Here is a 19,342-nt window from a genome sequence, read left to right as displayed (position 1 = left end):
CAACCCCTCCACCCGAGGCCACGCCCCCGGCCCGACCACGCCCCATCGACAGGCCACGCCCCTCCCTGCTCCGCAGCCTCAGAGCCTGGCCTGCTTGGGCCCTGGAGCAGAGTCCAGCCCCTGCCCTGCCGGGTGGGCCCTCCACCTGAAACTGGGGCTCGGGCCCTCCCTGTCCCAACACCGGGACAACAACGCCTAGTGGCTAAGATCTTTGATCACACCTCACTCACCCTGTTCACACAGGGTGCAAGCCAGCTCCCCGGCTCAGTCAAGCAGCTTTTTACAAACCATCAAGCCTGATATATCGGGAAGTTACCCAGCAACGATTATTTGTTGAGAAGGATGGGGGTGGAGGCAATTCCAAGAATATTTATATTTATTTTCTTCCTTATACGTGTCTCTAGTTCTCAGTTCTTAACAATGAACGTCTGTGTCCTTCATAATTGAAAAAACAAAACAATACAATAGTTATTATTATTTTTTAAAAATATGAACTTGGGGCACCTGGCTGGCTCACTTGGTAGAGCCTGCGACTCTCAATCTCTGGGTCACGAGTTCAAGCCCCACGCTGGGTCTACTTAAAAACAAAACAAAACAAAACAAAAAAACAAAAGAAAACAAACAATATAACACGAACTTTGGAGTCAAATCAGACTGGCAGTCTTAATTTAACTTCATCGTCTCAAAGGAATCAAAGACAGTATGTGACACATGGTCAGTGCCCAAGTGTGCTCCTCTCTTGCCTTCTGAGTCTCCGTTTTCTCATTTGTAAAATGGGGATGATCTCACTGGCCTAGGCTTGTTAGGACACCAGAGGCCACCACATACCTAAAGAGATCCTGCAGAGTTAGCACTCAAGAAAGGTCATTCACCCCCGCCCCTGGGCCTGCCTCAGGTCCTAACGCAGTGCAGTGGTTAGCAATGTCTCCAAGTCTCCAAGAACTTGGAGACTCTGCTCCATGGCAAGCCTCTAGCTTGTTGTCTCTGGTTGAAGCTGAAAAGATAGACGCTTCCCTATGGTCAGGACCAGGTCACCGAAAATCCCTGCCCTTTGATTACAAACATTTCAGAGTTGAGGAGAAGGAGGAAAGGTGGAAAACACTCACTATTTGAGGGGAGGTTATGTTCCTCTTAGAATTTTAGGGGGTCAGAGTCCCACCATGGGCTCAGGGGGACAGGACTCCAATGATGGCTCCAGCCCTACTCTCCTGGCCTCCTCATGCCTGGGACACACATGCCTGGGACATCCTCATGCCTGGGATTCCTCAAAGTCCAGCCAAACCCCAAGGGTGGGTCACCAGGGGTTGGGCCAACGGGCAACACATGGTTGACCTTGGGTGTGGGCCAACTCTGAGTCTTAGCCGCACATTGTGGAATGCAAGCCTCCTCACCGGATTGCTCCTGGAGCTTGGCTGGGGCACCTCAGGATGGGGCGCAGAGCTGCAGGGGGTAAAGGAAATGACCCTTAAGCAGATTTAGAATTGGCTATGATTGGGGGAAATCACTGTAGGCTGGGGGAGCAGGGGATGGAACCCTAGAGTGAAAGCCACAAGGAAACCCTTCCGAAGTCCCCAGCTGGGTGAAGCCCAACTAGGTGTCACTTGGGTTTGAAGAGCAGTGTGAGGGGAGGGGGTGCTGGCCAGGAGCAGGAGGTAGAAGGTTAAGAAAGGAAACTGTGTTCTTCACAGAGCAGCTTCTCTAAAGTGGAGAGCCAGTGAGCATTTTATCAAAGACTTTGATTTCTTCCTCCACCCTTTGTCACAGTTCAAACACTCTTGGGGGTCAGAGCAGAATCTCCACTAATGAGGCCATGTTCCTCTGAACCCACCTGCTATCTCAGACTGCTCTTGAATGCAGGGTGCCGCCCCTGCCTCTGTGTCATGAGGGCCCTGCTCTGGTTCCCTACAGGGTGAAGAGTCTATGGGATCAAGGGGATATGCCCTTAGAGCCCATACCACCCCCTTCTTGACCTTGCTCCAGGCACCAAGGCCCCTAGAATCCCCTGCTTCAATGGTCCTGAGACCATTTCTAGAGCTTCTTCCGCAGTTAGTCCTCCTGAGTGCAGCCCAAGCTGGGGGTACGTATATCCCCGAGCCCATAGTGTAGTCAAGGGGGTGATGCTTGTGGGTTGGATGAGGGTGTAGAGCTTCAGAGTGAGGACCTCACGGTGAGGGAAGGAGCCAGTGCATAGAGCAGGCAGCGGGCTTCCCTGTGGACTCCATCTTGTTTCGGGCCTCTGACACCCACCCCCAAAGGAACACACAGTGCTCCCTCACCCTGCAGCCCTTCCAGCCAATGTCAGCCACACAAATCAGTCAAAAACCAACAATGACTGCCCTGCTTGGTTCATCCTAAGAAGTTCAAACCCCAACCCCAAAGGGAGGTGGAGTTTGAATTCAGAGATGAGCTGAGAGGGGGTTGAGCGGAAAGCAAAAATCCAGCTGACCTTGAGTTTCCAGGCGCGGAGGAATAGGGGGAGGGAACCAGAGCTCATGGAGCTTCCTGCCCCCAGCCTGGCCTGCCACCTCCCCAGGCAGAGCCAGGATTTCCTGACTCACAGGGTGGGGTGACCCAGGGAGCTCTCACCGCCTGGGGCACCCCTAGGGACCTGTCGGGCCAGTTTCCCTATATTTGCCACATTGGCATTTAACTGTTAATTCCTCACATGCGTCACCCTGGGTATGGTTTGATTCAGAGCAGGGGAGGGCAAGAGGGAGCCCCAGAGAGAAGGACAAGCTTCCCACTACTGGCTGTTCGATCAGCTCAGCTCTGGAAAGCTTGGGCAAGCTCTGGCTTGAGCCTTGGGCCCGGCCTCCCCTCAGGGGTAGCAGCAGTAAGTGGAGAGAAAGGATCCTTCCTCCACTCAGCCCAGGCCCTCAGTGGTGTGGACCGGACTGGCCTGGGAGGAAACCTGGGCTCTGGTCCCATCTCTGCCTCTGCTAAGCTGGGTAACCTAGACCCTTCCCTCCCCAGGCCTGGTTTTTCTCATCCTAATGAGCACCAAGGTCCTCCCCAGTTCAGAAGTTTGGTGATTCTGATCCAGTTCCTCTGAGCTCTCGGAGCAGGAAGTAGGGGGGGTGGAAGGCAACCCGTGGCAGCTGTGGAAAAACAGCTCAAGCAGTGAGTGATCCGGGTGTTGTGAGGGGCCTGGCTTCTTGTAGGGGCTTCCTGCCTCTTCATTAGGACTTATATAACACAGACAGTCACAGCTAGGGAGACCCAAAAGGACCATCTGGTGTAACCCCCCTGAATGGGTGGGGACCCAAGGGCCCAGGGAAAAGAAGGGCTGCCCTGCAGCCCAGGGGCATCACGCAGACTGATGCCAGCTCCCCGAGGACCACTTGGGTCCCATCCCAGTCATGGGGGGCATCCAGAGGTTCTTTTCAGCCCTGGCCTTTGGCTGCCAGCTGCCTGAGAAAGTATCTCTTAGTTCTCCGTCCTTCTACCTCAGCTCTAGTGAGGAGGCTCCAGGAAGTGGTCAGAAGCATCTACCCTTGCCTCGCGCTGCCTCCTGTCGCCCTCCCCACCTTGCGCCCAGCCCTTTGCAGGCTGGGGTGAAAGGCTGACAGTGAGGGTGCCTGCAAAGCTCGAGGAAGAACATGGGCCTCACTGGGCCTGTCACCTGGTTTCTTGGGGTGCTGCTGCCCAGCACCGCCCCTGCCCCAGGGAAGCCTGGCCTAGGAGGTGGCTGAGTATGGTATGGGAAGGGAGGACAGGGAGGGGTGAGACCCACCCGGCCAGGACAATGTCAGCCAGGGCTTGGGCACGGGCCCAGCTCCCCACCCACCCTAATTTGGCAGGCTGTGGGGGCGGGCTGTGCCCGAGTGTGTATCTATGCGTGAACCCACACCCACAGGGAGCTTCTGTCCTCCTGCTTCTCATTCTCCCACCCTCCTGCCCCAGATGGAAGAAAGTAAGGACCTGGCCCAGAGCCTAAGGGAGAGGAGTCAGATTCCCCTCAACCCAGGTGACAAGGATACTGAGGCGGCTGTGTATCTTGTGACCTGAATCAGGAGCTCAGGGATGTCCCCAGGATATGAACCGTCAGGCCGAGGGTTCCTGATCTAAAGCCCATCATAGATGGGCTTCTGGGGGCCTGAGAGGGGCCTCTGCTGAAATTGTAAGCAAAATTGCATAGATGTGGCTTATAGCCTCATCGGGGTCTCAAAGGGGTCTATGACCCCAAAGAGGCAAGAGACCCTGGTATCCAGCGGGCCTCCGCCGTTGGACAGAGGGCTTCAGAGAGGCAGATGAGAGAGATGTAGGTGGCTCTGCAGGCTGGTGCTGGAAGAGAAGAGAAAAGCTTCTAGATTGTGCATGGAAGGGAGCATAGGAGGACCTGAATAGAACTTGGACCCTGGAGCCTGGCTGTGGGGCTCCAAATCCCAGCTCGACCACTTAGGAGCTGTGTGACCTTAAGCAAGTTACTCTCCCATTCTGTGCTCCAATTCCTCCATCTGAGAATTAATAACAGCACCTTCCTGACAGGGCGGCTCTGTGGACTCTGTTAACACACCAGAGACACCTGGAATGGTGCCCAACACAGAGTGAGTGCTCCGTCTGTGTGTGCCATGATCTCAGGGCCCTGCCACTGGATGGGACCCTGCAAGCCACAAGGTGGACTGCCTGGGGAGAAGCCCCCATCTCCTGACTGGCTTGCAGCCTGGCCTGGAGGACTGGCCCCCCCAAAGGCAGTCTTGGATCTCCAGGCATGATCTGCCAGCCAAGCCCATTCCAGTGTCTCCACCACACCCACCCCCCCTTCTGCCTAGTCTGCCTGTGCTCTGGGGAAGGGCCCCAACCAGAAGGGGTAAGGCAGGAAAGCTGGGACAGGCCCTATTACGGCAGGCACCTAAGGGGGTGGGTGGGGCAGAACATTTCCATTTCAGCCAATCCCAGCAAACTCGGCTGCACGGCAGGGTGGCAAGAACTAACCCTACAGAGGCTGGAGCCACTCCAGGGGTAAGGGCCCTATCTGAAAGACCAGAACAGGTGCAGGTGGGTCAGCCCTGGGCCCACGCCACTGTAATTCTGAGTGTATCCTGGGGGTGGCTAAAGGGAGAGAATCTAATTCACCTTCAGCAATAGAAGATCTCAAAATTACTCCGTCTGCATTTATGGCCACAATGACCCCTGTAACACTTTTATACATCTCTGGAAATAAAGTTAGGGTCTGGCTCATTTGCTTTTTACCTTTTTGTTAGTGGCGTCGTACTTCTTATATTTGCCTATAATTTCCACAAGTTGCTTTTATTTATTTTTTTATTGTATTTATTGTATGTATGTATGTATGCATGTATTTTTTGAGAGAGAGTGTGTGTAAGGGGGGAGGGGAGGGGCAGAGGGAGGGGGAAAGACAGAAAACCTTAAGCAGGCTTCACGCCCAGCACAGTCGGATGTGGGGCTCCATCTCAGGACTCTGAGATCATGACCTGAGCCAAAATCTAGAGTGAGATGCTTAACTGACTGAGCCACCATGAGTTGCTTTTATAGGCAGAAAACAGGGTGAAGTTGCATTCCCAGAGGTCTGTGCGCTCAGCCCTCCACCTCCAGGCCTCGGGGAATGCAGCCAGAATAGAAGACTCCGTGTCTCCCATCTAGAATCTCAGGGTCTTGGTGAGGTTGGACAAACCAAAAAAATAATAATAATAATAATAATCAGGTGACGGAGAGGGAGGTGGTTGTGCCAAACAGCGCTAGCGACCAGAGGGCACAAATCCTCATGGACACCAATCATAATATTGTCCCAGCCAGGAACCAGACAGACAAGCCTGAACCTAGAATCTAGGCTCTAGACCTTGGCGAAGCAGTCCTGGAGCCACTGGCCACAGTGAATGTCACTCATCAGGGATGTATATGTAAGTACAGTACTTCAGATGTCAAAGACTTAGCATGAAAAATTCCCTTTCTGGAATTTCTAATCTGAATTTCTCATCTGAATGTCAAACAGCTCAGCAGTATTTTTTTAACACCAATTTAGTGTTGAAATAATAATCTTTCGAATATATTGAATTAAGTAACGTATTATTAAAATGAATCTTGCCTATTTCTATATACTTTCAATGTGGCTACTAGAAAATTTTAAATGACATATGAGGCTTGCATTGTATTTCTGTCAGATAGCACTGGTCCACGCTGTCCCAGAAAACCCCGGAACACGTCTCACAGTCAACAGAACCTGTCAGAGAGCAGTGATGTTGAGTTTGTGTCCCTTGCCAAAAAACAAAAGCCCAACCATGGCTCCAGAAGGGAGTTTTTGGTTTCCTGCAGTTTCAGACCCACGAACAATCCTGTCCCAAATGCACTTCTCCCAGGGGTCACGGCTATTTGTCCTTTAAGACAGCTCAGTTGTTACCCTCTTCCAGGAAGCCTTCCTGACCACCTCTGTGGCCAGATTGGCTGCCGGTGCTCTGAGTTATGTTCCAACAGTCTGTTTACTCACTCCTGTCCTTCTCTGAGAGCAGCAGTGTGGGTTCTGTCTTCTCTGTGTATCCGTGCCCAGTGTAAGGCCTGGCACAGAGCAGGCAGTGGTCAGTGTTTGCGTAACAGGGACAAGAATCCTGCTTCGCTAGAGGGACCCATCACTGCGTTGCCTCTGCACACAAGATCCCCATAACCTCTTCTCGGGTTTCAACTCGGAGGAGCTGACACCCTTAACCTCAGCCTTCCTGCCATGAGTCTCAGCCATGCTTCCTCCCAAAAGCCACCCTGGGTTGGCATCAGGAAGGAAGGGAATGAGCAGAAGGTGAGATGTCCACTAGGGCTAGGGCAGCAGGGGCTGCCTCCTTGATGGCAGCCGACGTGGCCCAACCAGAGCCGACCCCCAGACCCCAGTCCAGAACCGTACTTACCAGCGGAAGGAAGGTCAGGAGGGGCCGGACTCTTGGCCGAGCTTTCAGTGTGGCTGTTCCTGACTCACTCACAGAGTCAAACCGATTGTCTCCATAATAGATAGCACCTGGGGGAGACAAGTGCAGGAGACCATGAGCTGGAGATCAAAGGCATGTGGGACGACTGAGTTAATCCACCCCGCAGTTCCGAGGGAGGAGAGCCAGGCCCTGTGGTTGGCCCATCTGACTCAGCTCCTCAGCTCTTACACAATAAGATCCTGTCAATGGGGTGGGTGCTCAGGGGGCCCACTGCAGTGGGGTTGGGAGCGACGCCAGGGGGCTGTTTCCTGGGGCCTCCTGCAACGTTCCCAGCGTGCCCCAGCAGCATGTTCCTCCTGATTCCCATACAGCTCCTGAGTCTACACTTTGACAAGTCGTCCCTCCTTTAGGGGCCCTGAGATTGTGACCAATGCCCCAGTTAAAGCTTATCTCTGAGCAAGGGAGGAACGCAAGGTGGCTTTTTTCTCAAGTGTTTGAATTTCTAATCTGGAACAAGCAGAGAAGATGAGGTCACCTGCTGGCCCCAGTGGCCCAGCCCCCACCTTCTGGACTCTTCTAACTCAAGATTTCCTTAGTCCCCGAAACCATCAATGTTTGTGAGCAAGGCTCCCCTTCATTGTACCCTTGAGGGCAGAGCAGAAAGAGTGGGACAGTAGGGTCCATGTGACCTAGCACAAATCCCAGCTTGGCTACTTAGTGGCAGTGTCATGTAACCTCTCTGGGCCTCAGTTTTCCTATCTGTACAATGGGAGTGATGTTGGTGCCGACCTTATAGAACTGTTGTGAGGAGTTAGTGTGGCCCACACATAGTAAGAGCTCAGCAAATGTGGTCACTTCCCCTGTAGGAGGATGATACAAAGACCCTTCTCTTCCTCTAGTTACTGGGTCTGTATTCTGGGCTTGCTTGCTTGCTTTCAAGATTTTATTTATTTATTGGAGATAGAGAGCACAAGCAAGAGGAGAGACAGAGGGAGAGGGAGAAGCAGGCCTTTCCCTGAGCAGGGAGCCCGCTGTGGGGCTCCATCCCAGGACCCTGGAGTCATGGCCTAAGCTAAAGGCATATGTTTAACTGACTGAGCCATCCAGGCACCCTTGGGCTGTTTCTGCAATAGTGGGGAGGCTGTGAGAAGGCATTCACACTTCCTCAACCAATCTTTCTCATGACCCCTAATGCTCATTGATAAGGATTTCATAGTCTGTCCCAGGTTCACACTGTCACCTCCTAGAAGCAGGGGTCACTGTGGACCTTTTACTATGTTGGTCATAAGCAGGAAGGGCTTTCACCCCTTTAACAGGGTACGAGGGACTTTTGGTTCCTCTATAACCAAAGGGGAAAGAGAAGAAAAGTCAAAATCCTAAGGAACCAGAATCCTATAACTGGAACACTGAACAAATCATGATTACTTTTCCCGTTGCATGGGACTCCAGGAGCAAACTTCAAGAAAGCCAAAAGATTTATTCAAGAGAGACTGGGCTTGTTAGGGAAGTCCTGAGATCAGAATACATTCACCCCAAATTCCCACACCTACAGCCACACCCCCTCTCTATGTGAGAATCTAGGGTTTTGAATATGACATAAAGGCTCTTGAGAACATCACAGCAGCTGGACCCAGAGCACTTTGTGTGCTGCCCCTCCAGGCAGAGAGTGACTGGAACGTTCAAGATTCTCCACCTCTGAAAAGGGGCCAAAAGGACGAGATCTCTGTGTGTGCCACAGTCCCCAGTAACTCCAGTTCCCAGCAGGGCCCTGCCCAGCGCACTCCAAGAAGACATGGTTGCCCAGTCCCTACCAGGCGCCACACCTGAGCCTGGAGACAAGATGCCAGGGAGCCGGGGGTGGGGGTGGGGGGGCAGGAAGCATAGCAGTGCAGATCTGGCCCAATCAGAAATCACAAAAGTGGAAGATAACAGGAAAATCCCAACAACGATGGCTCTTGCTAAGGCCCACCTGATTCTCTCTGGCTTCTAAGGGTTTGCATGTTGACACCAGGATCTCCTGGGACATTCGCCAGATAGTGGTGTGCGGACACCAAAGCCTAAATCCAACTTGTGTGATATGGCTGCTGGGCCCTTACTAGAACCGGGGTGGGGTGGGATTAACTCAGAGATAGCAAGAGAGGCAGGTTCCCAGGCTGACCTTTTCTCTAATCATCTCATCTCTGCATTAGTGCTGGGATCTATGGGGCCTCCTTTCTACAGCCAAATTGTCCTAACATCAATGGCTGGTGTTATCGTGTGCCTAGGCGCTTTGGAAGGGAGCACCCTGGCAAGGGGATCACTGGGACAGCAGTAATAATATAGTAATTGGTAAAACTTACCGAGCACTTTTTTTTTTTTAAGATTTTATTTATTATTTGACAGAGATCACAAGTAGGCAGAGAGGCAGGCAGAGGGTGGGGGGGGGGGAGCAGGCCCCCCCGCTGAGCAGAGAGCCTGATGCAGGGCTCGATCCCAGGACCCTAGGATCATGATCCGAGCTGAAGGCAGAGGCTTTAACCCACTGAGCCACCCAGGCACCCCTTACCAAGCACTTTTAATGGGCCGGGCACTGTTCTAGGCATCTTGCACATTATGTATTCACTTAATTTTTGAAACAGTTCCATTTTAAATTGGGACAAGCATCATTGCAATTGGGACAGTCATCATCCCCATTTTACAGATGAGGAAATGGGGACACAGAGAGGTCTAAGAACTTGCCCGAAGCCTCTAAAGCCAGAATTTCCGCTGCAGGGCTGATCTCTGAACCATGTCCTGTCCAGAGTAGAGAATCCTAATCCCGCTGTTTACAGGGTGGGGGGTTAGGGGCGGGGTGGGGAGCTATTTGGGGGTCAGAGAGTCTTGGCTGCGGCCCTGGTGCAGCTCTGGGGAGGGGCGGGAGCGGAAGCTTGCCCAGGCCGGGGCAGAGCCCAATCTGACTCGCACGCAGGTGCATGGGCTCTAACCACCTCACAGACAGATTCCACAGTTCTAACTGCCTCATAGATCCCATGACTCAGCCCTGACTGGGAGGCACTGCCGTTTTGGTTTGTGGTCATTTTCAACGAGGGAACACTTTCTAAAAATACAGTCCATCTCTGGGAAAGCAATCAGAGGCGAGAGGCTGTGCTTGAGGCCCTGGTGGCTCTTTCCCCACCAGGGCGCTTCTGTGAAATCCAGTTTGGGTCCCCAGGACTAAGAGGCATGGCTGGGGTCAGGGCAGGGAGTATGGTGACAGAGTCGGGGCGGTGTGAGGTGAGAAACGGTCCACTGGCCACTGCTGGCTCTCAAGACGGCAGGGGCCACGAGCCAAGGAATGCGGGTGGCCCTTAGAAGCTGGAAAAACTGAGAAAACAGACTCTCCTCTACAGCCTCTGGGAAGGAAGAGTCTCACGGACATGTTAATTTTAGCCCTGTGAGCTCAGTGTCAGACTTCTGACCGACAGAACTTCAGATAATAAATGTATGTCATTTGAAGAAAGAAAAACAAAACAAAAAAGACGTGCAGCTAGAACCTGCCAGACTTTCCCTGGGCCCCTCATGCCTGGGCTCAGTTCCTGACTGAGGCACACCATCAGGTGAGGCAAGAAGGGCCACCACCACGAGCTGGGTCCTCCACGGGTTCAAGATCAGGGCTGGGGCTTTCTAACCCTCAAGACCAAGGTCCAAACTAAACAGAGACAATAGAGTCCAACTTGGGGCTTTTCCCATGGAAGTAAATGAACTGGGCTCCAGTCACAGTCTCAGGGGTGCTAGAATGGAGCTTCCTGAGAAGCAGCCCCCTCCTCACCCGAAGAGGTAAAAGAGGGCCAGGCCAGATCTTGAGGAGGGAAAGGGAGGTGAGGAGGTGGAGGGAGTGACAAAGAGGAAGCTGGACATCTCGCCCTCTGAGGACACGGTGAGGCTGCTCAATTAGAAAAGATCCCAGTCTACTGTCTTGCCCACCCTGAAACCTGGAAACTCCCTCTGCATCTGTCTTTTTACTCGGCACCTTGCCCACCGGAAGAGTCCTTGGGGATCTCGAGCTTGCAACATGGCCCAGAGGGACACCGGGAATATCCCAGCAGGATTCAGAAGGCAGGGAAGTGGAGAGAGCCACCAGGGACCTAGAAGCTTCCAGAGAAAGGGGGCATCTTCGGGAAACCCTGGGGCCATCCCAGCAGCCAGGTAGACTTAGGAGGCACCAGGGGCAGGGTCTGAGCAGAGCCGGAGCCCCAGGTGGACCACAGCCCCGTCAAGGCACAAAGAAGCATCTCTGCCTGGCAAACTCATCTCAAACGAGCGCAGTGATAAGGGAGGAGGAAATTCAGAGCTGCCTCCTCATACCAAACCCGATCTTTAAAACAATCCCAGCTTCCCCCGCAAATGAAATCCTCTTCCTGACAGGCCTGTGCCCAGGATCCCCTTGCATTTGGTTACATTTCTCTCTCACAGATGGATGGGAAACAAAGGCCGCTTTTCATTCACGCTTCCTCAAGGATCTGAGTTCACGTAAATCCTATCTCATATCCAGAAACCCGGTTCAAAAATAACTCTTGGTGGTCCCACGTGTTTCAGTAGGAAGACATCCCCTCGAACCTCAGGCCCCATCTCCTCAGCTGGGTGGGGGGGCAGGTGGTACAGGGGCCCGGGCTGTGGGTTTAGGAATCAGCAGAGCCTGGATCCAGTCCCGGCTCCATCACTTACTCACTGTGGGGCCTTGGGCATGTTTCTAGGTCTCTGGGAGGCTAGCCCTCATCTTTGTAACTCTGGGTGATGATCCCGACTTGGGGGGCGGGCTGGGTGAGGCTGAGTGAGAGACACAGTGTACAACAGCTGAGCACAGCGCCTAGCAGATAATTTCTGCTCAGTAACCATCATCATCGCCACCGCCCTCATCATTGCCGCTCCCTCTGTCCCCCCTTAGCTTGCTCGGGCAAGGGTTTGGCTCTGAGCTCGAAACACAGCAAATTAAGGGTAAATAGCTATGCCCTTGGGTGTGAGCCATGGGGAGGCGGGTGGCCCTTTGCTCTCATGTCGGGGAGAACTCTGAATGCGGACATTTGGGGCTGTTCTTGGCAGATGGGAAGACAGAGGCGCCGCGTGGGCGGGGCAGGCTCAAGGTCACAGAGCAGCCCCTGTGCCAGGACCCAAACAGTGTGCCTGACTTCTAATGCTGGGCTCTGGGCACAAAAGATGAGTGCCTTACATATGGCACACGGCTTGCTGCCTCTCCCCAAACTGGTTCTCTTGGTGTATGTGTGTGTGTGTGTGTGTATGTGTGTGTAACTGTAGTGGGGTGGGTGGGGTGGCCTGCTTTGGGGAAGCTGAGGGCTGGGCCCAGCTGCTGCCTCCCTCCCAGCCCTCCCTTCCTCCCCTTCTTGCCAAAAGGAGCAGCGTCTCACTGGGTCTTTGACATTTCTTTTCTCCCAGAGTTCCTGGTCGAAACTCCTTGCCCAGCCACAAAGCAGCCACAGATCTCCTCAGAGGCTGAGGCTCGGGACCGTCCTTTAGCTCTTTCCCCAAATCCTGACAGGTCTGAACTAGAGAGAAAATTAATAATAAAAATGCAAACGTCTAACATCTATTAAGCAAGTATTACGAGCTTGGTGCGATTTGAAGTGCTCTGTGCATTCTCATTCACAAACCTTGGGAGAGGCCCTCTCATTATGCCCATTTTGCAGATGAAGAAACTGAGGCTCAGAGAGATTAGGTCCCTGCCCGAGGGCCCACAGCTGGTGAATGAAAGGGGCCAGGATTCAAGCCCAGGCAACCTGACTCTAGGACCCTCTGACCACAGCCAGAACAGCGGGGAAATAATGAAGAGGTCTGGCGCCTCTTCCCTCTGTCTCCTGTTTTTCCAGACACTCAGAATGGGGTGCCACCTAGAGGAAACAAATGGACCTAGGAATCAGCTCTGGGGTCACACGGTGGCTCCTCAGTGTGTTGCCTGAGGATTTGGGGGCACTTTCTTGGGCTTCGTTTCCCCACCTATCCAATGGGGACCATTACTCCTATGCTGCAGGAAGCCTCCCACAATCAGAGGGAAAGGAGCTGGCAAGGACACGAGGAGGGCTGGGGTGATGGTGTGTGGCCCCAAATTGCCAGGAGCCCCCAAATAGCCCCAAGCGCACTGGCCCCAGGTCTAATCCTAGGGGCTTCGGAGGGGTGCGGCTGTAGCTGAGGGAGTTTGTTGCCTTGACAGAATAAGCCAGAACCCCTAAACCGACCCCCCACCTCCACCCCACAGAGATGAAGCATCCAGTCCTTGGTCACTAAGGAGCCCCAGCCTTTCAGGGAAGCAGCAGGTGGGCCCCACAAAGGTAACACACAAATGACATTAATGAGGCCCTTCCTTGCTAATTAACAGGTCCACATGACAGAAACCTGAAAAGGCCAGTCTGTCCCAGCAAGCCCCAGCAGGCCTGACCCAGGCACCAGAGAGAGGCCTTTGTCCAAGGGCAGAGGGGACGCAGCAGGTTGGGCTGGGCCTGAGCAGGAAGCCACAGGTAGAGTCCGGAAGGGGGTGGGAGGTGGGGTGGGGGATGGAGTCGGTGGGGACAGAGCTCCGTGGCCTTGAGGGCGGGGCCTGGAGGAGGCCAGCTCCTCTGACCTGGCCCTCTGCTTCCTAGTTAGGATGCACTGCTCAGAGTACAGACTCACCCAAGGACTTCACCTGGGGACTCGCTGGAAATGAAGTCTCCCCCCATTCCGAACTGACTGCGTCAGAATCTGATCGTAACAAGGCCCCAGGCGACTGGATGCACGGCAGCATTTGCGCTGCCCTGAGCTGAAATGACTGAGTCTTTTCACCTACCCAAGCCTTCCGACTCTGTTAACATATGGAGTTTGTTTTTTTTTTTTTAAGATTGTACTTATTTATTTGACAGAGAGAGACACAGCGAGAGAGGGAACAGAAGCAGGGGGAGTGGGAGAGGGGAAACAGGCTTCCCGCCAAGCAGGAAGCCCAATGCGGGGCTCGATCCCAGAACCCTGGGATCATGACCCGAGTTGAAGGCAGACGCTTAGCCGACTGAGCCACCCAGGCGCCCCTAACATATGTAGTTTTTAGCATGGTGCCTGGGTCAGTAAAAAACTGATAATAATAGTAATGATGATATTATTGTTACCACTGCTCATGTGTCTGCTGGAGAGAAGGGGTACCCCGGAGCTGGTCTGCTGTGGTCAAGGGAGAGCCTGGCCTTCTGGAGTTGAACCACAGGGATGAAAGGAGCTTGGGTAATGGGTGTGTATGTGTGCACTGACCTACCAGCTAACCACAGTGAACCTCCAGGGGACAGGAGGAAACAGCAGTCTCCTTCACACCCCTGCAAGGCCCAGGCCAGCTCTCAGGAGGCTGGGGCCAGCCTGGCCCAGGCAGGGACTAGGCACTCAGCTCCAGGGGTTCACAGCTTCCTACCTTTCAGTCTGGCCTGAGACACAAGGTCAGGGGCCCCCAGGAGCGGGGACGCCAGAACCACCAGCCAACCCTAGGGATCACTGGGGTTCCCTGGCCAGGAGCTGGCTTCAGTCCCTGCACATTTATTTAGACCTGCAGGAAGTCCTAGCCCAGTGATTCTGAGTGGGACCCCAGGAATCTGCATCTGTAATAAGTGTCCTATGTGGTTGTGGCAAAAACAATTTACGTTTGGAGGAACAAGGCAAGAAAGAGAGGATGACCCATTGCTGGGATGGGGTGAGGTGGTGGGGAATAAAGAAGGTGGGCTAATTCATCCAAGAAGTAAGGGAGGAGTCCAGAAGGACAGACAGCCTTGTTTCTGGCTGCCGCATCCCGTCCCTGATCACGGAATTTGCAAAGATCCACATCTCTGCCTTCTCAAGCATTTTGAAAACAATCGTGTGGCCTTTTAAGACCCCTCTGTGGGCTGGTGGGTGGGGAGCAGGAGGCTTCATTAGGATTGCATCTGCATTAAGTGAAGCTCTCCCAATAGTTATTAGAATATATGTCAAGGAAATTGTTTAAAGAAAAATAGCGGTCACCGCTTTCACATGACTGTTTGCATTTTACCCACTGCACCCAGCCTACCCTTATGCAAACAGATTTTTTACATACTATAGCCACAGAGCGGCGAGTTACCCCTTAATTCCCTTCCATACCTCTGGATTGATATCCCCCCTCCGTTCCTCCACACCACCCCCAACCCTGTTCTCTAGGGCCCAATACCACCAGCATCTCAGAGAATGCTGCGGACTCAGGGATCCTATGGAATGCTAATCTCAGCCCCTTTAAGGCCTTAAGATGGCCTCAGTTTCCTCTGGTCTACAGCAGTGTTGGGAAGAGATGCTGAAGCTGGCAAGGGCAGGAAGCGCACAGAGTCAAAATGACCCGAACATAATAAATCATACAGTAATCAACCTATTTTTTCTGTGAAGGCCCAGCTAGTAAATATCTTGGGCTTTGTGAGCCATACCGTCTCTGCTGAGGCTACGTAACAATGCCACCGCATCATGAAAGCAGCCCCAGACAATATGTAAATCATGGGCATGACTGGCTGTTTTAATAAAACTTTATTCGTGAAAACAAGCCAGGGGCCAGATTTGAGCCAGGTCTATAATTTGCCAATTCTTACTTTTAGGGCTTTTCTTTTAAAGAGTCTTCAAACCACTGCCATGTACAAACCTCAAGCAGCCGTTCTCCAGACCGTCTAGACACCATCCCCATTTCACAGAAGAAAAAAACCAAGGCCCAGGGAGTGGCTAGCCTTCACTTTATAGACAGAGGCAGGGCTGGTATCTCCATCCCATCACAGAATCTCCAACACTGGTCCCTCCTCTCCCAACTCCTAGCACATGTCCTGTTCAGCAGGGAAGAGGCCCTGGGCTACACCCACTGGCACCCTGGGGAACACCCCGGAAACACTGGGGGACCATCGCACTGGGTGCATGTTGTTTTCCACCCCTCCATGTGCAGGGCGAGACCAGGCTGAGTCAGCTGAGTCAGGTAGAGGCCCAGCCCTGCCCTGGGAATGGGAGGAACTGCCCCCTGGGTTTCAGCCTTGCCCAGGCTGGTGAAGGCTGCAGCTGGCCGGAGGTGACAGGGAACAATGCCTCTGCTTTGCTCACCAGAGGGACTGATCCCTACCAGCAGCCTGATTAGTGCAGCCAAAAATACAGAGAAGGGTCTAAGACATTTCTGAAGTCTCCCCTTAGGAAAGCAGTGTGTGTGTGTGTGTGTGTGTGTGTGTGTGTGTGTGTGTGTTGTGGGAGGGGTGGCGGGAAACGTGTTCTCAGGCAGGTGTCCCTCAAGTCAAATTCACCTTTGAATCACCTCTCGCTAAGTTAATTCAGCAAGCTGGCTGAGAATGTGGTCTCTGGGGCCTGGCTTTGGGGTTCAAATATCAGCTCTGCCTCATGAAGGAAGTTTTGGGGTAACTGAAGGGTTCTCAAACCGAATTGTGGTGACGGTTGCACAAGTCAGTAAGTCTAACAATCATTGAATTGTATACTTAAGAAAATCCTGGCGTGGCCATGTAAAGCTGTGTGATTTGGGGCATGTTACTTAACCTCCCTGTGCCTCAGTCTCCCCATCTGACAAATGGCAATTATAGTACTTGCATCACTGACTACATGGAGATTGCTAGATGAGGAGGGTCCACCCAGTCGACAACGTAAGGACTTTAGAACAGCAACTTGCATCTAGCAAGGGGCCAGTAAGTGTTTGCTACACAAGCAAGGAGAGGTGTTCAGGCCTCGCAGAGTCAGTACACTCAGCAGTTAGTAAGTTCCTAAATTGTGCCTCCACATTGCTCTGTCCCTCCTAGGCTTTGCTCCTGTTGTTTACTCTGCAAAGTGCTGGATGCCCTTCCCTCTCAACTCAAACCCTAGTTCCAAGGAGAGGTCATTTCTCTTCTCCACCCCTTATGCCCTCCATTTTTTTAGAGCAAAGGCTCAAAACGGTCTAAACAGCCTATGTTCATCCACTTTGTTCATAGGCTTTGTTCATCCACTGGTCTGAGATCCTTGGGCCAGAAGAGGTGATACCTTGTTTCTCCCCCTCCTGTCCAGGTGCCTTGTGTCCCCACTCTGACAACCTGGGTGCCGAGCTGAAACCAACAGCAGGTATAGGGGGTATAGGGTGAGTCTATACCATCTTCTTGTAGGTCATGGTACAGTGGCCATAAAGGTCAGAGAAGACATTAGGGTGACAATGAAGGAGGTGAGCGAAAGCTTCAGCTCATACACAAGAAGGAATTCCCATCCCCATCGCACTGGTTTCCCCTCAGTTACTGAGGGTATAAACTGCAAAAAAGATGCAGTGGTGACCAGATGACCTACAGCTAAAGCACCAGGGCTGGGTTGGCTTGGTGAGTCCAGACACCCTGACTCAAGGCTCCCCAGGCGGCTGCCCGTCAGAAGGGACTTCCCTGGCCTCCACTGTCCCAGCTTGGCCTCCAAGGCCTGAGCCCATAGACAACACCAGCCCCAGGCCGAGCGGGCAAGAGCCTGTGACCGCAGGAAGGGACTCTGGTGTCTTGCACCCACTGGTCATCTCGCAGCAGCGGCTTTGGTTGATTTTCCCTGGGCCGCCCCTGTGCAGAGCCGAGCATGTCAGCACCAAGAGAACAGCCCCTCTTTTTGCCTAGGACCCGGGCCAGGAGCTGAAGGCACAGCCCCTGGGCCTCGGCTGGGGGGAACAAAGCCCAGGAAGACTTTCTGACGACAGTAACTCAGACGCACTTTCCACCGAAGGAGGGAAAATAATCACCTCGGACAAGCGGCCAGGGTCAGCGGCGAGCGGCGGGGGCCTCCCTCCCTCCCCGTCCCTCTGGCCCCTCGGCCCTCTCCCGGGACAGCCAGCCCGGCCGCCTTCCCTTCCCGGCGGCGCCTCCGCACCCGGGGCGCAGGTCGCGGCGTGTTCCTTCCCGGCCGCGCGGAGCCGCGCCTCCCGCGCTCCCCGCCGCCTACCCCGGGGCCGGGGGGCCGCCACCCCGCGCGCGTGCTCCTACCGAAGTCCCGGCTCCCCTCCTCCGGGGCCTCCTGGGTGAAGATCCAGGGGGGGTTGGTGGCGTAGAGGGAGGTACTGGGGGGGTTGGCGTGCTTCTTGCCGAAGAGTTTGCTGAAGGTGCCCTGAACCGTCTGGTTCTTTTTCATGCTGCCGCCGACCGCGCGGCACCGGGGGAAGGACCTTCCCTCCCCCGGCCGTGCCCTGCCCCGGACCCAAGTCCGCACCGGCTTCCCCCGGGGCCCCTAACAGGCCATGCCCCCCGCCCGGCTCCCCGCCCGCGTGCACCCGCGACAGGTGCTGCGGGAGCCGCCGCTCGCCTGCAAATGCGAGCTACCTGGGCAGGTAAGAGGCTGCCGCCGAGCTCCGGCCCCGCCCCGCCGCCACCGCCAGGGCCGCCCCGCCGCCCGACTCCCCCGGCTGCATTCCTGCCCGCCTCCTCCGACAACAGGCCATTGTTGGCACGGCCCGGTGGGCTGGGGACCTCGCCCAGCCCACGCCCAGCCTGGAAGACGAGCCGCCGGCCTCCCCCGGGTCCCCTCCTGGCCCTCCTCCTCCTCCACCCCTCTTCTCCCAGGGCGAGGGAGGAGGCGGGCTAGCTCCCTACTCCGGAGGAGGTTCACGACCAGGTCAGAAGGCGCGCTTTGGGCCCCACACTGGGGCAATGGCTGGCCCAAGCGGGCACGTTGCGGGCCTTCCAAGATGTGGGCTGTGAGCCTTCAGTGGATTATAAGGAAGTGCCCATGCAGAAAAAAAGATAAAAGAGGGAAGCAGTAAAGGAGTATCCCTAGCTGATGACAGAGGTGGAAAATAGCTACAGTGAGTGACCCAGCTCCAAAGAGAATGCAGGACGCCTGAATCTTGGCATTTTTTTGTACAACAAATTCTCTTTCCTTTTCTGTGAAGTGAAGTGAATATAATTTGTGGAAACTCAAGGTGGGTTAAGTAAATGTAGTGTTGAAAAACTCAGGGTGGGTTGAGCCCAGTTAGGGTTCAGTTGCATCTCCCAGGAGAGGAGCTGTGGCCCCTTTAAGATACCCGGGAGGACAGTCCTGGCTGGGGTGGGCGATGGCTGCTGCCCTAGCTGGGAGTCCTGGGAGTTGGTTGATGACTGGGAGACCAAGTGCAAGGTGCTGAGAGTAGGGGACTGGCAGGCCAAGGGGTTGGACTTCCACGCTTCCTGGCAGTGGGCATGGATGTGTGGGTGGGGTGACCAGTCCCAGACAGTCCCTGTATTTCCCCTGAGTGCCCCCAGATGGTTGTATTTGTCCAAGTCTTTGTACCAGAGGGGGTTCCCCCTAAACTATTCATTCTAAAAAACTTGGAAGACTCGTAAAATGACCACCTGTACACCTTCCTCCTGGATTGTCAATGTGTCACCACATTCGCATGCATGCCCTCTCTACACACACACACACACACACACACCCCTTTATTTTTTCATTTTCATTGCTGTAGGTGGAAACTTGCAGATACCCTGGCCCATCCCCCCATGCATACTTCAATATCCAATGCCTAAGAGTCAGGACATTCT

General features: G+C 54.0%; 1 protein-coding gene across 1 annotated transcript in view; it reads right to left on the bottom strand.

Moving 5' to 3' along the window:
* The window catches only part of LOC111147876 (chromosome unknown C6orf132 homolog), a 31,931-nt gene extending 13,869 nt beyond the window's left edge, over nucleotides 1-18,062 (bottom strand). The window contains 2 exon segments of the mRNA XM_022504140.1: nucleotides 6,852-6,958; nucleotides 17,813-18,062. Coding sequence (XP_022359848.1) covers nucleotides 6,852-6,958; nucleotides 17,813-17,957 — 252 coding nt within the window. The 5' untranslated portion in view covers nucleotides 17,958-18,062.
* Nucleotides 18,063-19,342: the final 1,280 nt, after the last annotated feature.

The sequence above is a fragment of the Enhydra lutris genome, unplaced genomic scaffold, assembly GCF_002288905.1.
Source record: "Enhydra lutris kenyoni isolate GAN:26980312 unplaced genomic scaffold, ASM228890v2 scaffoldscaffold17, whole genome shotgun sequence".
NCBI classification, from domain to species: domain Eukaryota; kingdom Metazoa; phylum Chordata; class Mammalia; order Carnivora; family Mustelidae; genus Enhydra; species Enhydra lutris.
This window is presented reverse-complemented; position numbering and strand designations above follow the sequence as displayed.